Source organism: Plectropomus leopardus, chromosome 9 (genome assembly GCF_008729295.1).
Source record: "Plectropomus leopardus isolate mb chromosome 9, YSFRI_Pleo_2.0, whole genome shotgun sequence".
NCBI classification, from domain to species: Eukaryota; Metazoa; Chordata; class Actinopteri; order Perciformes; family Serranidae; genus Plectropomus; species Plectropomus leopardus.
Window position 1 is genome coordinate 5662872 of NC_056471.1, and position 18554 is coordinate 5681425.

At 40.8% G+C, this 18554-nt stretch overlaps 1 protein-coding gene across 2 annotated transcripts in view; it reads right to left on the minus strand.

Moving 5' to 3' along the window:
- si:zfos-2326c3.2 (misshapen-like kinase 1) overlaps positions 1 to 18554 on the minus strand; it is an 86674-nt gene that overhangs the window by 44736 nt on the left and 23384 nt on the right. For both annotated transcript variants that reach the window (XM_042493012.1, XM_042493011.1), the window contains exons 5-13: positions 16585 to 16695; positions 15310 to 15400; positions 15003 to 15133; positions 12043 to 12097; positions 11752 to 11830; positions 8739 to 8911; positions 3144 to 3216; positions 1352 to 1475; positions 15 to 131 (exon numbers count right to left, since the gene is read on the minus strand). In XM_042493012.1, the coding sequence (XP_042348946.1) occupies positions 15 to 131; positions 1352 to 1475; positions 3144 to 3216; positions 8739 to 8911; positions 11752 to 11830; positions 12043 to 12097; positions 15003 to 15133; positions 15310 to 15400; positions 16585 to 16695 (954 nt within the window). The remainder of the gene's footprint in view (positions 1 to 14; positions 132 to 1351; positions 1476 to 3143; positions 3217 to 8738; positions 8912 to 11751; positions 11831 to 12042; positions 12098 to 15002; positions 15134 to 15309; positions 15401 to 16584; positions 16696 to 18554) is intronic.

Here is an 18554-nt window from a genome sequence, read left to right on the forward strand (position 1 = left end):
GAAACGATACTTACATCCTCTAACTTTTGCCGCTGCTCATGTTGCTGTTGGATCCTCTTCTGTCTGTCAGCCAGCAGTTGCTGCTTGTATCGTTCCTGCTCTGCCAACTGCTGCCTGTGCTGCTGTAATGCCTGGACAAGAATCATAAGATCTTTATAGCTAAAATAAAATTAAGAAAATGCCAGAGTTGGCTTTCCACACTTTGTAGTCTTTGATTTGAAGGTTAAATAGATTGGGTTAACTTGGCTCTGCGCTTGTAAAACCAAAACTGAATTATGTTTGACTTTGATCAGGGGGTCAAATTGCCTGCTGTATCAGCTGTGATATGAGGCAGTGACATCTAAAACTTTAACAAGACTAAAGGTTAATTGCTGAGTGTGAAATCCGATTACAGCTCAGAGTGGACATTTTGGTCACCACACTTTTTCAGCTAACATCATGACTTTTTGAACAGAGGTGTTTTACGCTTTTCCTGTGTGATAACGAGCTAAACTGAATGAACTCAAATAATGAACCTGAACTTCCAATACTGAAAGCACCCTCCGAAAACTACCTCTGTTACTACTATAAGAACTACTCCTAATGATAAGAGCTGAAACTAACAATTACTAACATCATTACTGATTAGTCCAGTGCCAGTTATTTTCTCAATTAACTGACAATGATTCAGTGAATAAAATGTTAAAAAATAGTGATTTGATTTGCTTGTTTTGGCCAAAACCCAAAGACACTCCACTTACTGTCATATATGACAAAACATCATGGCACAACTGGCAGAATTATAATAGTTTTGTATTTTTAAGTAGTTTTTTAAAAAATTATTTTAAGTTCAATTAAGTTCCAGATGGTTTCCAGAGTGGGTTTGCTCATTTCAGTTCAGTTTATATTGTTTCTTTTCTTTTTTTGTTTAAGTTTTTATTAGATTTAGTAATAAGGCCTTTTCACAGTGGGGAAGTGATGAAGTAAAGAGACAAAAATGCAAAACACTTGCTTTGGCACGAAACAAAAGATATCAGCAGCGATGCAAATTTGCAACAACTACTGGGATCCAGTTAAACCAAGAGCAGCACTTGACAGTTTATCAGAGGTAAATTCTTACAAACTTACATCGATGCACATGGGTTGTAGCCTGCAATTTAGTAAGTGATGTCATCATACAGTCTGCATTCATCAAAAATGATGTCGCACACAAGTTTATTAGATCCACGTCACACAGTGCAGCTGCACTAAACTTACAAGATTGCAAAAATCTGTCTGCAGGAGGCTTTAAATGAGCAATGACTGCATCATTATAACTTCATGTATATTTCTACAATATGAATAAAAGGTTGCGTATAGACTCAACACCTACCTGTTGTCTTTGCTGACCCCCACCTCCACCGTGGCCTCCTTCTCTGCCCCCGTCACGATCCTCTGTCTGTAAACGGAGAAACTCTCGCCGTAACGTCCACTCCCCGGGAACGTTTACTATGGAGCTGAAAGAGATGATAGGGAGGACACCAATGTAAGGGATAAAAACTGTGCCTTTTATGTAGTGGAGTCCACTTGAGGAGGAAGAGGAAAAAATTCTAAATCGCTGTTAATTCACCAATCAGATCATCACGGGCTCAGTTACACACATGCACACACTTAAAGCTCATCCTGGGAAAAAGTGCTCTATTTGTAGTGCCATCTGCTGTTAGACGTCCAGGGACAGCAACAGAGAGGATAGTGCATCTGTGCATGGACGTACAAACACACACATGCCCTGTGGTGCTTCATTGGCTCTGTATGTGAGGAGCACTTAAGCAGAGGGAGAGTTCATAAGTGAGTGTTAATCTACACATAAGCGCTGATAATGATGATTAAATTCCCCAAATCTTTGAGAAATTGTTTGTTTATATCAGGGTTCCTACAGCTACATGCAAGATGGATTTAAGACTTTTTAAGACTTTTTAAAAGCCACTTGGGTTTTAAGTTTAAGACCAATTTTCTAATATACCCAAATTGAAGAGGGAAAATGTTGCCGAAATGTTTATTGTAACATAAAATGTGATTTTTTTTTTTTTGTCCAGTGAAAAACTTAGATTATCCATGTCAAATGTTGAAAAAAAACCAACCCTTTTTAGAGTGGAACACGTGGAAGACAATGAACATATTATGTTCTCATTAAAGTATCTAATTGGTTTACCAAAAGAAGTGGGAACATCTGGCATTTCTGGCTGTTTTCTTTGGGCAATTTCGTGTTTCTCAATATGCATGTGAAATTTCACTGCTTGGATTTCCACCATGACGAGATTAAGAAAAGGAATTCACTAATTTTTTTCACAAAAAAATAGATGTTACCAAATATTTTGAGATCTTACAGTGCAACTTCCCATGTCTGAGCATTTTAAGACTTTTGAAAGATTCATTTATGTCAACTTAATAGCAATTAAGGCTTTATTTTTAGATTAATGAATTCAATGCCTTTAAAGACTTTTTAAGGATTCACAGGAACCCTGTGTATTCTTACTCAGATTCATTAAGTGTGTCCGCCTGATGCCATATCTCCTCTGCATTAGAGGTAAGATCTTAAGCCCGAGCCCGAGTCCGAGCCCGAAATTCGGGCCGGGTCAGGCCCAAAATATCAATTATTACGTTCGGGTTGGGTCGGGCCGGGCTTCTCTCTCGCTAAAGATATAAATGTTTATTGAATATGCATCTTACAGTCTTGTTTAACTGGGAGAATTCGTTACAAAAGACAGGCTTTAATTTGTTATCATTATGCACAGGCATCGTCACAAATGTGATCACACAAATCGCAACCAGTCCCTTTTCCCGGAGCAGTGCTCTGTCCGGGTCTGACTGACGCATCCCCTCCCTTTCCGCCTCCTCCTGAGTCCTCACAAATAAAATATAAAATTTCGGGTTTGTTTCGGGCTCGGGCCTGCAAATCAAGTTAATTGATTGGGCTCGGGCTGGGTCGGGCTATAATACCCGCAGGCCCGGGTTGGGTCGGGCTGGATTTTTTAGGCCCGATCTTACCTCTACTCTGCATATGGAAATCTGCAACAGCTACTGCGCTTCTTAATTGCCTCTCTGCTGCACAAGCATGTAATCTTTTATCACACACTCTTTGATCAATTTCCTCAACAATATTCATAGTGTGAAAAGGCTTTTACCTGGGTTCTCCCTCCTCCTCTGTTACTTCATCATCCTCTTCTTCACTGCCACTGTACTCGTACTCTGGACCCTCTGAAAGACAAATACAGAACATTAGTAATTCACTAGGTTAATATTAGGTCATTTAAATCAAAAACTCCCATATCTCCTTCTAAGGATCTATGGAAATGAAACAATTAGCTGTCCCTTTTCTTAAAGATATACTATGTGGGATTGCACGTGTTGTGAAATGTGAAAACAAATGACCAGAGTGATGTCACTTCACACAGGAAATTTTCATGTTCACATAAAAAAGTTGATGTTTAAAACTCGTCTTTTACTACATGTGAAATCACAACATCACATGTGAAATGTTGCAGCTCACATGTGAAATGAACTTTTCACATGTTAAATTACAGTCACATGTTTAGCTAAAAATCTGTTGTCTTTTATCACATGAATATGAAGCGACGTCACAACTTGGTTTCACATTTTAAATCTGTAATTCACAGGAAATGTTTTGGGCCCCCTTTGTGAAACTGTCATTTCAAGTGTTGTGGTTTGCATCACGTGTAAAGTTAAAATGTGTTGTCTCTTAATTTTAAGACAAACATGTCATTCCCAAATGTGAAATTGCATCACATATTAAGTGCTTAAGTTCATAGGTGAAACTTTCCAAGTTCACATCCAAAGGATAACAGTTCACATTAAAACAGACTTTCCACATTTTGAGATTCACATTAAATGTTAAGTTAAAAAAGTGTCACTGATTCATTCCCAAATGTGAAATCCCAACAGTACGTGAAATGTTTCAGTTCACGTGTCAAATGACGTTTTACATGTTAAAGTTTGCATCACATGTTAAGTTAAATACACGTTGTCTCTTGTTACATGTCAATTTTAAAATAAACATGTCATTTCCAGAGGTGAAATCACAGTTTCACATGTGAAATGTTTCAGTTTACATGTGAAACTGACTTTCCACTGTAAGAATTAGCATCAAATGTAAAGTTCTAAACATGTTCTCTCTTACCACGTTAACTTCAGCATAAACACAAATCATAACATGAGGTGAAAATGTTTCCCTTCATATGTGAAATTAACTTTTTCAAGTGTGAAAGACTGCAGTTCAAGTGTGTTTTTTTCTAAAAGGGTATTGATAATGTAAATGGAAATATCTAAGTGGATCACAGAGAAGCCAATATGAAAAAAGAAAAACAAACACAAAAACACCAGCTGCAGAGCACTTGTGGAATGTGTCCCGCTTCACTCTGCTGTCCATGTTAACACCAGCCGCATGCTGGAGCGTGAACCTGGCAGCTTCTCTACTGTAAAATGATGCGTTCAGTGTTTGTCAGAAATGAGGTTCGGCTGTGGGTGGTGCTTGGAGTGAAGGCCTCTGATGTATTTGCACTGGTGTGGGGATTCTTTTCTGGTGCACAGCACTGCGTCTCTGGCTTTCTGAGGCAGCCACTGTTTCATTAAAAATTCCTCCATGCCTGCCGTCTCCTTCTTTCATCGTCTGCTGGCACTAGCAATTTAGTCATTATCAAAGCCACACTAAAGTATAGTGTGGGCAAACTTGGGCAACAAGAAAGTAAATGAGAATCTTGTTTAGTGGAAGACATATGGGACAGTGTTGTTACACCATGGCTCCCAAACAGCACTGCTGAATCATCTCAATCCTGACCCAGTGTGAAAAAAGTCTTCTCTCTCTTTCACATGCTTCTCCTACAATGGGACCCATAACACTTATGAATCTGCCCACAGTGTTATGGTCCTGTTGTTTCTGTACAAATGTATATTGGACCTATTAGTTTGGTTATTGGAAAATGATCAAGCATTTCTGAGACTAAAATCACTGCACAGGCTGACACTGTTCCAGAGGGCTTACTGTCCAAAGGCCAGGAAGATGGGCCAGCCAGCTTAGCAGAACAACATTTGGCCAACATATGGTGTGAAAGTAGCTCGGGCTAACTTGAACATTTACTTGACACGCCATATGTTGCCATTAACACACTGAAAGGTGTGCTTGTTTGAGCCACAAACAAGGAAGAAGACCGAAACATTCCACTTTTGCAGTGGTTGGAGGGAATCTCTGCTCCATTGCTGTGATGTCATGTTTGAAAGTTTTGGCTCATGTCATCTCTTTCTGAGCCAAAGCTGCAGGAGAGAAGAGCAATTTGAGGGTTAATGCCTACTTTTGCCGACTGGGAAGGTTTTTTTTTCTTTTAAGTGATTCATCTTCCAAAACATAAACCATCTTTGGCCCTAAATACACTCTTGGGTATGCTGAAAATGACACATCCTTTTTGCATCATGTCCGCAGCATTGATTTTTTTTTTTTTTTCATGCGGCAGTGACTTTTTCCCACACACACTTAGACTCCCGGCATTTCATTACTCTGGAGGGGCACAGGGGCACAGGGGCACACACACACACACACACACACACACACACACAAACACATGCAGCACGCAGAAAGTCTACCAGTCATTAGTGTGTTTTTATAAGCTAGGAGAAGATTAGAACCAGATGGCCATTCTGTTTCCTCCTTCCTTCCCCTCTCAGCTTCTCTCTCGCTCTCTCTCTCAGTTCTGTTTCTGTGTCTCTCTTTCTTTCTCTCTGTTGTTATCACTGTCTCTTTCTGTCTCTCATCCCCCTGCCTGCCTTTCAGTTGCCCAAATGAAGATGAATAAACCTAATGGACAGTACAGGGATTTCTTACACAGCTTGAATATCAACGCGAGAACAAAAGAGGAGCGAAGTCGTAAATATCTTTGTCTTCTCTTCCCCTCCCCTAACTCCTGTGCTCCTAGTTTGACTGCCGTCACATATTCGGCACGTGCAGCTCATCCAGAGTATAATTTATTTTTGGGACAGGATGAGGATAAATCCCCCCCCCCCTTTATATTTCTAATTTGTCTCATTTCTGTGTCTCTACATCCCTCTTTTTTCTCTCCTCTCCATCTCTGTTACTGAACACAGTAGTGAAGTAAAGGTCAGCCGTGTACTCTGCAGCCTTTTGGCCCGACCCAACATTCTCCCTCTTTCGCTCTCTCGCTCATTTTGTCTGGCCGTCTTGCTGTCGCCCTTCCTCTGTATTCAGCTCAATTAAAATATCTGGCATGACTGACACAGTTCAACTTGGCACTGGAAAGAAACCTGTTGTCCAGACAGTAGTAGTGTATGAATCATAATCACATGCATGTATCAACAAACTAGAATTAATAGTTCATGGTTGTATGCCAACCACTTCAACTGCACTCACAGTTAACATCCACGTCTTAAACACATGGATGCTTTAAACACAGAAATTCAGTATCTGACAAAATGCCTCATAGATATGATGCTGAGTTACGACCAGAAAAGTGTTTTTGCCGAACATTATGATGTCATTATGATGTCACAGTGAAGCTGATCTTTGACCTTTTTGGTATAAAAAATCATTTTTTTAAAATCTCTTTTGAAAACTTATTTTTCTCGAAAAGCATTCCTATAATTTCTCTTTAAAGGATTATTATTATTAAACTTTACCCTACCCCTGACATTGCACTGTCTTGCACTGCTCTGTTTGATTTTAAATTCATGCATTCTTTTAATATTTTTATTTTGTGATTTAGCATATTAATTCTTAAGTTATGGCAGAAAACATGTTTTGTGTGGTAACAGTTCCCTTGACTTTTCACCACCAAATTGTGAATCCAAGAGGACGTTTGTGTCAAATTTGGAGAAATCCCCTCAAGGTGATATTGTGTCGCGAGAATGCAACAGACAGGGTCACAGTGACCTCTGACCACCAAGGTTCAGTTCAGTTCATCCTTGACACAAAGTGGACGCTTGGTGCCATATAGTGTCACATTCACAAGAATGAGATGAATGCAAGGTCACAGTAACCTTAAACTCTGACCAATTAATTCTCATCAGTTCATTGAATCCAAGTGGATGTTTGTGCCAAATTAGAGTAAATCCCCACAGGGCATTCTTGAGATATCGTGTCACGGGAATCGTACAAACCAGGTTAAAACAATCTTGATTTTTGACCAAAATCTAATCAGGTTATCCTTCAGTCAAAGTTTACAAGGCTAGGGCGGAGGAAGAGACAAAAAAACAATAAAACGCTTTTGGCAATGGCTATCGCCAGCACAGAGGAATAAAAGCCCTCACTCCTTCTTTCCCTTAATCTAAAGTGTTTGTGTGAAAGTGTGTGTTTGTGTAAAGTGGACAGGTTCAAGTGTTATTAAGTATAGGTGCACTCTAGCAAAATATATGACGATACAGCAATGTGTAATATATGCACAAGGAGTTGTGTAAACTGTTGGTTACACTGGCAACCTAATGAAACATTTCCATAAACAGCATGCTATAAATTAGCAGAAACGCAGTGTTTTTAACAGCCTGAGCAGAGCAGATGCTGTGCCATTAGTGCAGCTGGTGCACTATCTCAGCTTAAGTGTGTCGGTAGGTCTTATTCCACTACAAGCGGCCTGAAAACCACCTAATGCAGTGAATTAGTAAGACATAATAGAAATTCTACTCTGTGAAATGGCCTATTTGTGAAGTGTTCTAAAATTTCAGTAGTTATCTGAAGAATTTATCAAATTCCTTGGCTGTCACTGTCTGAGAATCACCTCTTCAAACTCAAGCAAATTGGTTTGATTTCTGTCAAAAACATGGAAAGAAGGCAATGTGCAACTTAATTGGACATGGCCCACAGATTAAGAAGAAAGCAGTTAGAAGGAATAGGAAAATTACCTGAAAATAACAACAAAAACAGGAAATTACCTAAAAATGCTTAAAAATGAAACAATAAATACAAATAAAAGTAGACGGATAAAAATATTTTTCTGTAACCTAATTTTAAATGTGCAATTGTAATAGTTATAGATATTTTCCCTTTTATTTGATAATTTTCAAATGACTATTTTAAGCTAATTATCAGGCCATTTTCTTGTCCCCTTTGACATTATTTTAAAATCTGTGCAACATTTCTTGCCAAGTTGCTTATTGCCTTTTTTTTGCATGATTTAGAAATAAAAAAAGCTCAAATTTTGCACAGGGCTCAAATGGTTAAACATCAAAATGATTCTAACAATGCAGGACAGAGAGGATGACTTCTGTCTATAAATGTGGGTGTTAAATGAGAACAACTCCTGACAAACACAAGGCATGAAATAGAAAATACTATCCACACAGGTTCTACTTTAGGACACCAGCCCATGGCAATATTCCCTAGGATCATCATTATAACTGTAAGTCATCCTATATACGCACATCAGCTGAATAATTCAGCAGTAAATACAGAGCTGAATCATAACCAACTCACTGGAATCAATTCAAGTGAGTCAGTTTTGCTGCTGTGATGTTCGAATAAAAGAACTCAGGAAATCCTGGAGAAAAAAATCTGGCCACATTTCAGGTTATGGCCCTATAAAACTAACACAGCAACTATAACAGCAGACTGCATTTAAAATTCTGTGCATTCATCCATCTACTGTACCTGCGAGTCCCTCTAGGCATCCCTCTGTGTCACTTGTTTGTTTTGTTTTTGTAGCCTGTCACACATCTTTCACACATCTGCTACTGGTTCATCTGTTCCATCCATTTCCTCTCACCTTTTTCTCTTTTCTTCCTGGTTCTATCCAGGTGATCTTTGAGCATGATGCGCACTTGTCTCTCATTAGCCAGGTCTCGGATGAAAGCGTGTCTGAGCAGGGCGTCCGTGGTGGGTCGCTGCAGATGGTTTTTGACCAGACAGCTATCAGCAAATGACAGGAAACGCTTTGACCTGTGAAAGACAGAGAGAGACAGCCGAAGAAGGAGGACGGAGGGAAGGGGAAACAAAACATGTTACAGGGACAAAAAGATCAAGAAAGTTGTACAAACCTAAAACTTCAATCTGATTAAAAGGAAAACTTACCACCCCAAGAAATTATCCTTTGTATATTAATGACTTACCCAGTGTATATCCAAAACAGAGGCATGAAATATGGAATCCAAAAACATGTAAAATGTTTGATTAACTGAAATAAAAGGGGACTGCATATAATGACAGCAACACTGTAGAAAAATACTTTTTACAAATTTGGACACCATTTACTCCAATTCATCATTACGTTTTTGGATTCTTTATTCACAGAGATATAGTTCTCTTCATGAAGTCAACATAACACAGGGTGAGCAATTGATATACAAATAATATTTTTGGGGGGTAAAGTATTTCTTTAAAATGCCCTAACAAATGGAAATGTTTTTTGTGTGTTGTTAATGTCAGGTATAGGTTACATGCCTGATCAGAAGCCTTTACACAACACAGTAATATCAATGTGATTCTTAGCTCTTAAATCCAAATTAATTTATTTAAAATGCCGATACCATACTTCACTTTAAGATGCGGTTTACACTCACTTCTTTATCGTCATGTTAGGTCAGATTTGTGATAGATGGATAAAATGGCCTGCTTAGAGCAGTCTATAAATAAACTTGAATTGACAAATGGGAAGTGGTTTAACTGAGTAGAAATCTGAAACACATGTAACCTATACCTGTTCTACATTAGTTAAATAGGTTGAGGCATTTTTATTGACTTAAGTCCTTCTCATGAGAGTGAGAGCAATGCATACTTTATGCACTCAAAAAACTACTTTGTTTTAAACGTATACTTTAATCAATATTGGTCGCTTTCACTTAAATGATCTCTTTATCATGGGAATGTTTGCATAAAGAGAATCATAAATCATAAAAGAAAATAATTGCAATCCAAAGGCACGTACTGTGTATAAAGTAGGAGCAAAATAATTGGTAAGAATTTTACAATTTGTATATCAATATGTAGTCAAAATGACACTAAAAGACAGAGCAAGGAAAAGCTTTCCAGCATAGAAATGCAACACACAGAACAATATAAAAATCGACAGGTTCATGAGTCTAACATAATTCAAACAATGTCAGCCTCTAAAACATGCCACAAAATTCTTAAATGTTTGTTTAAACTCACCTAATGTATGAAAGTTATCACTTGTTGGATTATTACAGAGGAAAATCCTGTCAATAATGATGAGTTGAAGTTTTGCTCAGGAAATATCTGCGAACTGAACCACTCCTAAAATTTAAGAGGTGTCTTACCCGTGCTCTGAACCCACAGAAAACAGGGATGGAATATGTGTTGCTGTTTAGTTTTTGGTTTGCTTGCCGCCTTTGGGAGGCCCTGAGGTAAAAGGACTGGAAGGGCTGTTGGAGCTATTAAAAGCTGTCCTGAGAAATAGTGTTTTTGATGACATTAATACTGAATGAGAGACAGCATGAGTTCAACCACCAGTTCCATCTGAAGAGCTTATCTATTATATATGGAAGTGAAGGAGACAGGATGGCAGGAGCGTGAAAGAGAGAGGGGTTAATAATGACTCATGATTTAAAATGGCAGCAACAACTTTGTGTCCATTCTCATAAAAGCCAAATGTATGACAGGTTGTGAGTTTTATCCAAGCAGCAACCTTTGTGGCTGAAAAAAAAACCAAACATAAAGTGCCAAAAACTGTAGTTCCTCTAATGGCCACATGAGGCTGGCTCCTGAAGTGAGTCAATCTCCAAAAACCCTTGTGTTGAAATTCCCGACTTAATAGCTAAATCAACAACTTTTCCAACCTGGTACAAAAAACAGTTTTGGTCTCAATAGCTAAACTCAACATTCATGAAAACTGTACTAGGAACACATTTTTATATAACTCTATTGTTTACATTTGAATGAGGCTTAAAGTTGCACATTTCCTCTTACTGTGTAGATGTGGTTGAAGAGATCTGATAAATAATCTGCTTAGAACTTGCTTGTAATTTTAGGGTAATTTTGCGGGCAAATGTGCTGACTGAATTGAAAAAGCAGCCATTTCCTGGTTATTGCTTGTAATATTTGTAATAAATATCTGTCCTGAGTAAGAAGTCTCAAATAAGGTCTGAATGGATAGAAATAGTTAAGAAAATGCATGTAATGGAAGAAGTGGCTTTTGCTCTAAAACATGCCACTGAAAAAAGTGAAAAATATTGGAAAAAGTGGAAATCCTATTTGAATTTGAAGTGACTGTTTTATTTTATGTGCTTATCATGTTTGGAGAACCGTGTTTTAAAATAAACAGAATTGACTTTGAGTTATTAATAAGTGGAAGACTGCCCCCTCTATACAAAAACAAAAGAAAAACTGGCTCTTCATGAATCAGGGTCATGGATTGCAACACAAGGACCTTTTAGGATGTTGAAGGATAATCACAGAGGATGCACAGTCCTTGATACTGTTATGTATCCATGCTACTTTTAATCTCTCCTCATTCTCTCCTCTTTTTTTACATGATCTCAAGCATTTCATTTAGCCTATGATAATCCTATCTGTTGTTTCTTGTCTTGTCTTTTATGTTCTTAACAAAAAAAGAATTAAAAATATTTAAAATGAAAAACTTGAGGCTTCAAAACAGGTGTCCACAAACCAACGGGTGTTGTCATGTCCATAATTTTGTTGTCCGAGGCATGAAACCCACAATAAAGACCACTTTCAGCCCCTGCTTTGAGGGGAGAAAACCTAAACACTGCGCTTCACGTCCTGTTGTGTGTGTATGTATTTGTGTGTGTTGGCAGGCTTACCATTTCTTTGACTTAAGTTTGGGTGGAGGGTTTCTTGGAATCAAAAACAGCGCTCTCATCGGATGCATGTCACACAGAGCTACAAATAAAAATAGAGAGCAAGAGAGGGAACGAGAGAGTGGCGGTGACAGTGAAAAAAAGAAAGGACCAGATAGGGCCAGGATAATCAAAGGAGGGGGGAAATTAAATCAATCCGGAGTGCAGCTACAAAAACATACAAAAAAGCAAACTGTTTGATATCAATATTATCAGTCAACAATGTGTGTATTTGCAGGTGTGTTTTTAACTTACGAGGGGCTCCTTCAGCCATTTCCAAAGCAGTGATGCCCAAAGACCAGAGGTCACTCTGAAAACAAGAGAGACAGAAAAAGGTTAAGAGTAATTCACACACAATACTTAGCTCGACTTTTGATCACTTCCTTTAAACTTTGGATTTTCTCTTTGTATTCAAACTATAAATCAGTGTGTGTGCACAGTGTGAGCACAGATCCAAGAATTAGACAATTTCCAAAACTTGGAGCCAAACTTCTGGCATTTAAAAAAAGAGAAAAATCAGTGGATTCCTTCAATGATGTCCTGGATTTCGGAAGTCGCTGTCTAATTACTTCCAGAAAAGCATAAAATTAGCTGAGACTCCAAAGAAGGATGTCTGCAAACGATGATACATCTAATCAGGAAGAGTGGATGGAAACTTAATGGTCAAAAGTTTAGCTGGAGTTTGCTCGGCATCACATAAGACTTTTGAGCCTCACTTGAAAGATTTTCTGTCAGTTATAAAATTCTGTTATGAATAGCGATGGAAACTCTTCTGCTGAATTTAATATGTAGGCTTGGACCCCATTAACACCTAAATGCATCTTGGGCAGAACAAATAGTTATCAGATAAAAAAAAAAATTCAAGTAAGTGTATCTAAGGAGCATTTGAGACTGACTGAAATCCAATTACATGCATAAACGTTACTCCTCCCACATGAAACTGTGTCAGTTAACTGTGTGTCCCATACAGCTACTGTCGCCTCCAGTCATAATGTTAGCTCAAGTTACACTTAATCAGCCGAAAATCTCTCTGTTTCACTAACAAAACAAATGAAAACAGCTTCAGTCATTTGAACACATAAAATCATACAGACTGTGCGTTTATCTGATCCCTTAATCGATACAGCTGTTGATACAGGGTCACGCCCCTCCCACTGTCTTGCGGCTGGCCACCTCAGCAGGAAACAGGCTGGTGTTGAAGGGTTGTCAGTTGATCTACTTCACCTGAAGCCTTCAGGCTATAACATAGTTGTTTACTGTCTTCCTTCCTACAGCTGACATCTTGACTCCATCTTTTTTTTGGTTTTGCACCTTCAACACCGTCACAGCACACATGACACACATCAATACACTGCTATCTATGCTATGCTTTCCTATATTGTTGACCTGAAGTGTATCGTTTGGGTGGACTACACAATGCACGGCCAGCACTATAAACAAGAAAGTCTGTGAGTGAGTGAGTGAGTGAGTGAGTGAGTGAGTGAGTGAGTGAGTGAGTGAGTGGGTAATAAAGTTAGACCATTGGTCGGAGTGAGTGATGTTGGAACACTGGCTCTTTCAAAATAAATTGGTGCTGACATAGCTGTGGACACTGACAGTCAGTATTACTGTAGTTTCTGTAACCATGGTGAAATTAGCAAGCTAGATAGCAAACAAGCGAGCAGCTAAATAATTAAAGCTAAATAACTTTAATGCTTTGCCCACCATTTGTCACAGCATATTGCTATTATCAGGTGAGTAGCAATTTTGTCCCACTCAAGTTCTGTAACCACTGTTAGGTTAGCATAAAAGCATGGTGGAAAAAGCAAGCTCGCTGACAAATTAGACTGCCGCAGTTGAAACAGCAGTTTTGGATGGAGGAAAGTGAGCATCACCTCATCAATGTGTTTGGAGAACAGCAAGCAATAAAATGTATGCATTATACATACATTTTATGACTATTACATGTTAGTGTCAGAACAGGTGGCACCACTGTTATGAGAAGGTGGAAATAAGACAAAAACTGAAATTGAAGTGAATATTATATGTTGCAATGTTGGAAAGGATGCCGCAAAAAATGACTAAATTCTCAGTTTTTAGAGGTTGACCAATTACAAATTTTACAGTTATATTATCAGCGAAACTTGGTTCTGATAGCGGCTGATGTCTGCACAGCCTCAACCAGTCACATGACCACTTACATACCAGAGCTGAGGAGCGGAGGGTTGCGTTAAAAGATCAGTGGGTCCAGCTCTACAACTGAGGGAAGTCTGCCACTTTCTTTTTTAAATTAAAAGTCCTTATTCCAAATTAAAAGTCTCCTAGCGTTTTATCAATGGTCCAGCCATACACTAGGATTTGATCTAGTCATGTTATACTATAAGTCAACAACAGTAAATGTGTGTTGATTGCAGAGCAAAGCCAAAAGGTGCGGCCTTCGTTTGTTCTGACTGCACTGCAATTCATCCCAATCTCTGCTGTATGTGCTGTTGTATGTGGTTGATTAATCCCCTGAAACCCCAGCAAAGTGGCTTGAGTTCTCCTTTAAAAAACATGGGAGGAAGGTAACAAGCACCAAAAGAAATGGCCCAAAAATAAGCAAGAAATTAGTGAAAAGTAAAAGAGAATTACCTGGAATTTAGAAAAAAAGAAAAAGGGAAAAGAAAGTTCTAGAAAAAAAAAATGAAATGACCTATGAACGTGCTTATAAATTAAAACTATTTTGTAAAATAATTTCAAAAATCTAATTATGATGATTATAAATATGATTTTTTTCTCTGGCTTTTTTCTTTTTATCTTAGACATTTTCCACTGGATTTTTTTACAATGCTGCTAATTGCCTTTTCACCCATGTTTCTGAAAGAAATTGCACCAGTTTGCTCGGAGTTCAACGTTAAATTCTTGTGAAATGCGTCTGAAAGAAGCACAAGAAAAGCGATGTCGCCTCAGGTTTCAAAGGGTTAAACTGCTACATACACACATTGCTATACAAAACTTACCATTTATATGTCTTGGTTTTTACCTTCAAACAACATTACATACACCCCGCATTCCAGTAGCCCATAGTAATGGACATACTTTTCACAGAAATTGAAAAGTATGTCCTGAATTTTTCAAAAAGGCTCTCCATTTTTCTGTTGATGTCCTACTTATACTTTCATGAAAAGATGAAACATGATGATGAAAATGTGCGTTAAGTGGGCCAGAAACACGACTATCTCTGTTAAACTAAGTACCCTGTAGTCATATGTGGCCTCTGGGTTCTCATCACAGGCAATGACTTCCGGAGCCATCCAATAGGGAGTACCGATGAAGGTGTTCCTTCGACCGATCGTCTTATCCAGCTGTGCCGACACTCCAAAGTCAACTGAAACATAAAAAAATGTGGGACAATTTTACGTCTCAAAGCAACCACAATCTCCACTCCTTTATGAGCTGTATGATTTATGTATGTATGTAAGACAGTGTGATTGTTTCCCAGTTTTGCCCGCAGGCTTGTGGATTTGCTTGAGAAACCACAGTGCATGTGTCGATGTGTCATACCCAGTTTGACTTCAGCATTCTCTGTGAGCAAAACATTTTGCCCCTTAATGTCTCTGTGAATCACATGATGGGAGTGAAGATGGGAAAGACCCTGGAAGACAAATATACACACACATAAACACATAGATACACAAAGAGTCAGATGACCACTCATCATGAAGCCGCACACTCTCCTCTCAGATAGTTGAAGCATTATGTGTTAATTTTGAATAAATACTCCACAAAGAGTAGAATTTATTCCAGTTGTGCTTCCCTTCTTTTCCTTTCCAGGAAACCTCAAAATATCCTTGCTTAAGGTAGCAGAATGACCTAGCAGCAGAGGCTACCATTCAGTGGCACGGTTTGAATGTGTTCGCTTGTGTGTGTGTGTGTGTGTGTGTGTGTGTGTGTGTGCGTGTGTGTGTGTTTGTACTCTCGCTTCTTCAAAGGAGGTTAAATAAACAGAGGAAGTGAGTCTTATTTCAGACAATGACTTCACCATGCTTTGCCGAGTGTCTGTGTGTGTTTGTATGTGTGCTTGTGTGTGTGCTGTGATGTTGAAACAATGAAGAGACAGCATGGCTGACAGCAGCAGGGAAAACACTGGCGGCAGTCCAGAGTGCTTTGTTTCTCAAGTTTGTTTTTTTTTTTACTATTGAAAAATCTCACTTTCATTCTGTCCTTGATAACGTTGCATAAAGGCCAGATATGTTGGAACTGAGCTGATAAATGCTCATGTACTGCTTGTGTATGTGTAGGTTTGTAACTAAAGCCATAAGCACGCACACACACACACACACACACACACACACACACACACACACACACAGACACACACACCCCAACACAGAAAGCAGCGCAAACATCCCCAAGTCTTTCTCATGACCTTGTGATCTCCCATAATGATAACCATAACATCTTACAGACATGTGTTTTAAACTGGCCTTTTAAGTATACAAATAAAAAAATAAATCAATTATTCACTCGGAGTCACAATGGGAAAACATGAAAGAGATACTGAGCATCAGTTTGACTAATTCTCTTTGATGTTTTCCAAAAAATCCAACAATAAATGCAGCATGATGTTTCTTAGACAACAGTAACAAGTCGCTCAGCCTTTAGTTTGCATCCACACACAAATTACTACCTCTGTTTTCACCAGCACTAAAAAGGGCCTCTACCAAAACAACACCTCAGAAACAGAGCTCCATTGTTGGCTCTACTATACAGCTGTGTGGTGTGTATGTATGCTGTGGTGAGAGCGTGTTGCTGTGCGTTATGTTATGTTGACCGTACCCTGAGCACTTCTCGGCAGATGTAAGCTATCCAGTCCTCCTTCAGACAGTTCCCCTTGGTCTTCTTCACCAAGTCTGTCACAGAGCCGGCTCCACAGTACTCCATCACCAGCTAGATGGACACATAAAAGAATGTCAAACGCACAGGTACCATCTTAAACAACTGTGACTATTATGAAAATGATCTTGAAAGAATAACATTTTTTTAAAAAAAATAATATGACAGAAAGATGATGATTTCAAGAGAAAAGTAGCAGCTAATTTAGCAGCCCCTCCCTGAGCTACCATCTTATCGTGGTGGAGGGGTTTGCGTGTCCCAGTGATCCTAGGAGCTCAGTTGTTGGGGGCTTCATGCCCCTGGTAGGGTCACCCATGGCAAACAGGTCCTAGGGGAGGGACCAGACAAAGTGTAGCTCACAAGACCCTTGTGATGACGACAACCAATGGTCCGGAGTTCCCCTCGCCCGGACGCGGGTCACCGGGGCCCCCCCCTGGAGCCAGGCCTGGGGGTGGGGCTCGATGGCGAGCGCCTGGTGGCCGGGCCTTTACCCATGGGGCCCGGCCGGGCACAGCCCGAAGAGGTGACATGGGACCTCCTTCCCGTGGGCTCACCACCCGTAGGAGGGGCCGTAGGGGTCGGGTGCAATGTGAGCTGGGCGGCAGCCGAAGGCGAGGATCTTGGCGGTCCGATCCTCAGCTGCAGAAGCTAGCTCTGGGGACGTGGAATGTCACCTCTCTGGTGGGGAAGGAGCCTGAGCTGGTGCGCGAGGTTGAGAAGTTCCGACTAGATATAGTCGGCCTCACCTCGACGCACGGCTTGGGCTCCGGAACCAGTCTTCTTGAGAGGGGATGGACTCTCTTCCACTCTGGAGTTGCCACTGGTGAGAGGCACCGGGCAGGGGTGGCAATACTTATTGCCCCCCGGCTCGGTGCCTGTACGTTGGAGTTTACCCCAGTGAATGAGAGGGTAGCCTCCCTCCGCCTTCGGGTTGGGGGACGGATCCTGACTGTTGTTTGTGCCTATGGTCCAAACAGCAGTTCAGAGTATCCACCCTTTTTGGAGTCCTTAGAGGGGGTGCTGGAGAGTGCTCCCTCTGGGGACTCCTTCGTTCTGCTGGAGGACTTCAACGCTCACGTTGGCAACGACAGTGAGACCTGGAGGGGCGTGATCGGGAGGAATGGCCCCCCCGATCTGAACCCGAGTGGTGTTTTGTTATTGGACTTCTGTGCTCGCCACAGATTGTCCATAACGAACACCATGTTCAAGCATAAGGGTGTCCATATGCGCACTTGGCATCAGGACACCCTAGGCCGCAGTTCAATGATCGACTTTGTAGTCGTATCGTTGGACTTGCGGCCGTATGTCTTGGACACTCGGGTGAAGAGAGGGGCGGAGCTGTCAACCGACCACCACCTGGTGGTGAGTTGGCTCCGATGGTGGGGGAGGACGCCGGTCAGACCTGGCAGACCCAAACGCATTGTGAGGGTCTGCTGGGAACGTCTGGCAGAGTCTCCCGTCAGAAGGAGCTTCAACTCCCACCTCCGGGAGAGCTTCAATCATGTCCCGGGGGAGGCTGGGGACATTGAGTCCGAGTGGGCCATGTTCCGTGCCTCCATTGCTGAGGCGGCCGACCGGTGCTGTGGCCGTAAGGTGGTCGGTGCCTGTCGGGGCGGCAACACCCGAACCCGCTGGTGGACACCGGCGGTAAGGGGTGCCGTCAAGCTGAAGAAGGAGTCCTATCGGGCCTTCTTGGCCTGTGGGACTCCGGAGGCAGCAGACAGGTACCGACAGGCCAAGCGGAGTGCGGCAGCGGCGGTCGCCGAGGCAAAAACCCGGGCGTGGGAGGAGTTCGGCGAGGCCATGGAAAACGACTTCCGGACGGCTTCGAAGAGGTTCTGGACCACCATCCGGCGTCTTAGGAGGGGGAAGCAGTGCTCCATCAACACTGTGTATGGTGGCGACGGGGCGCT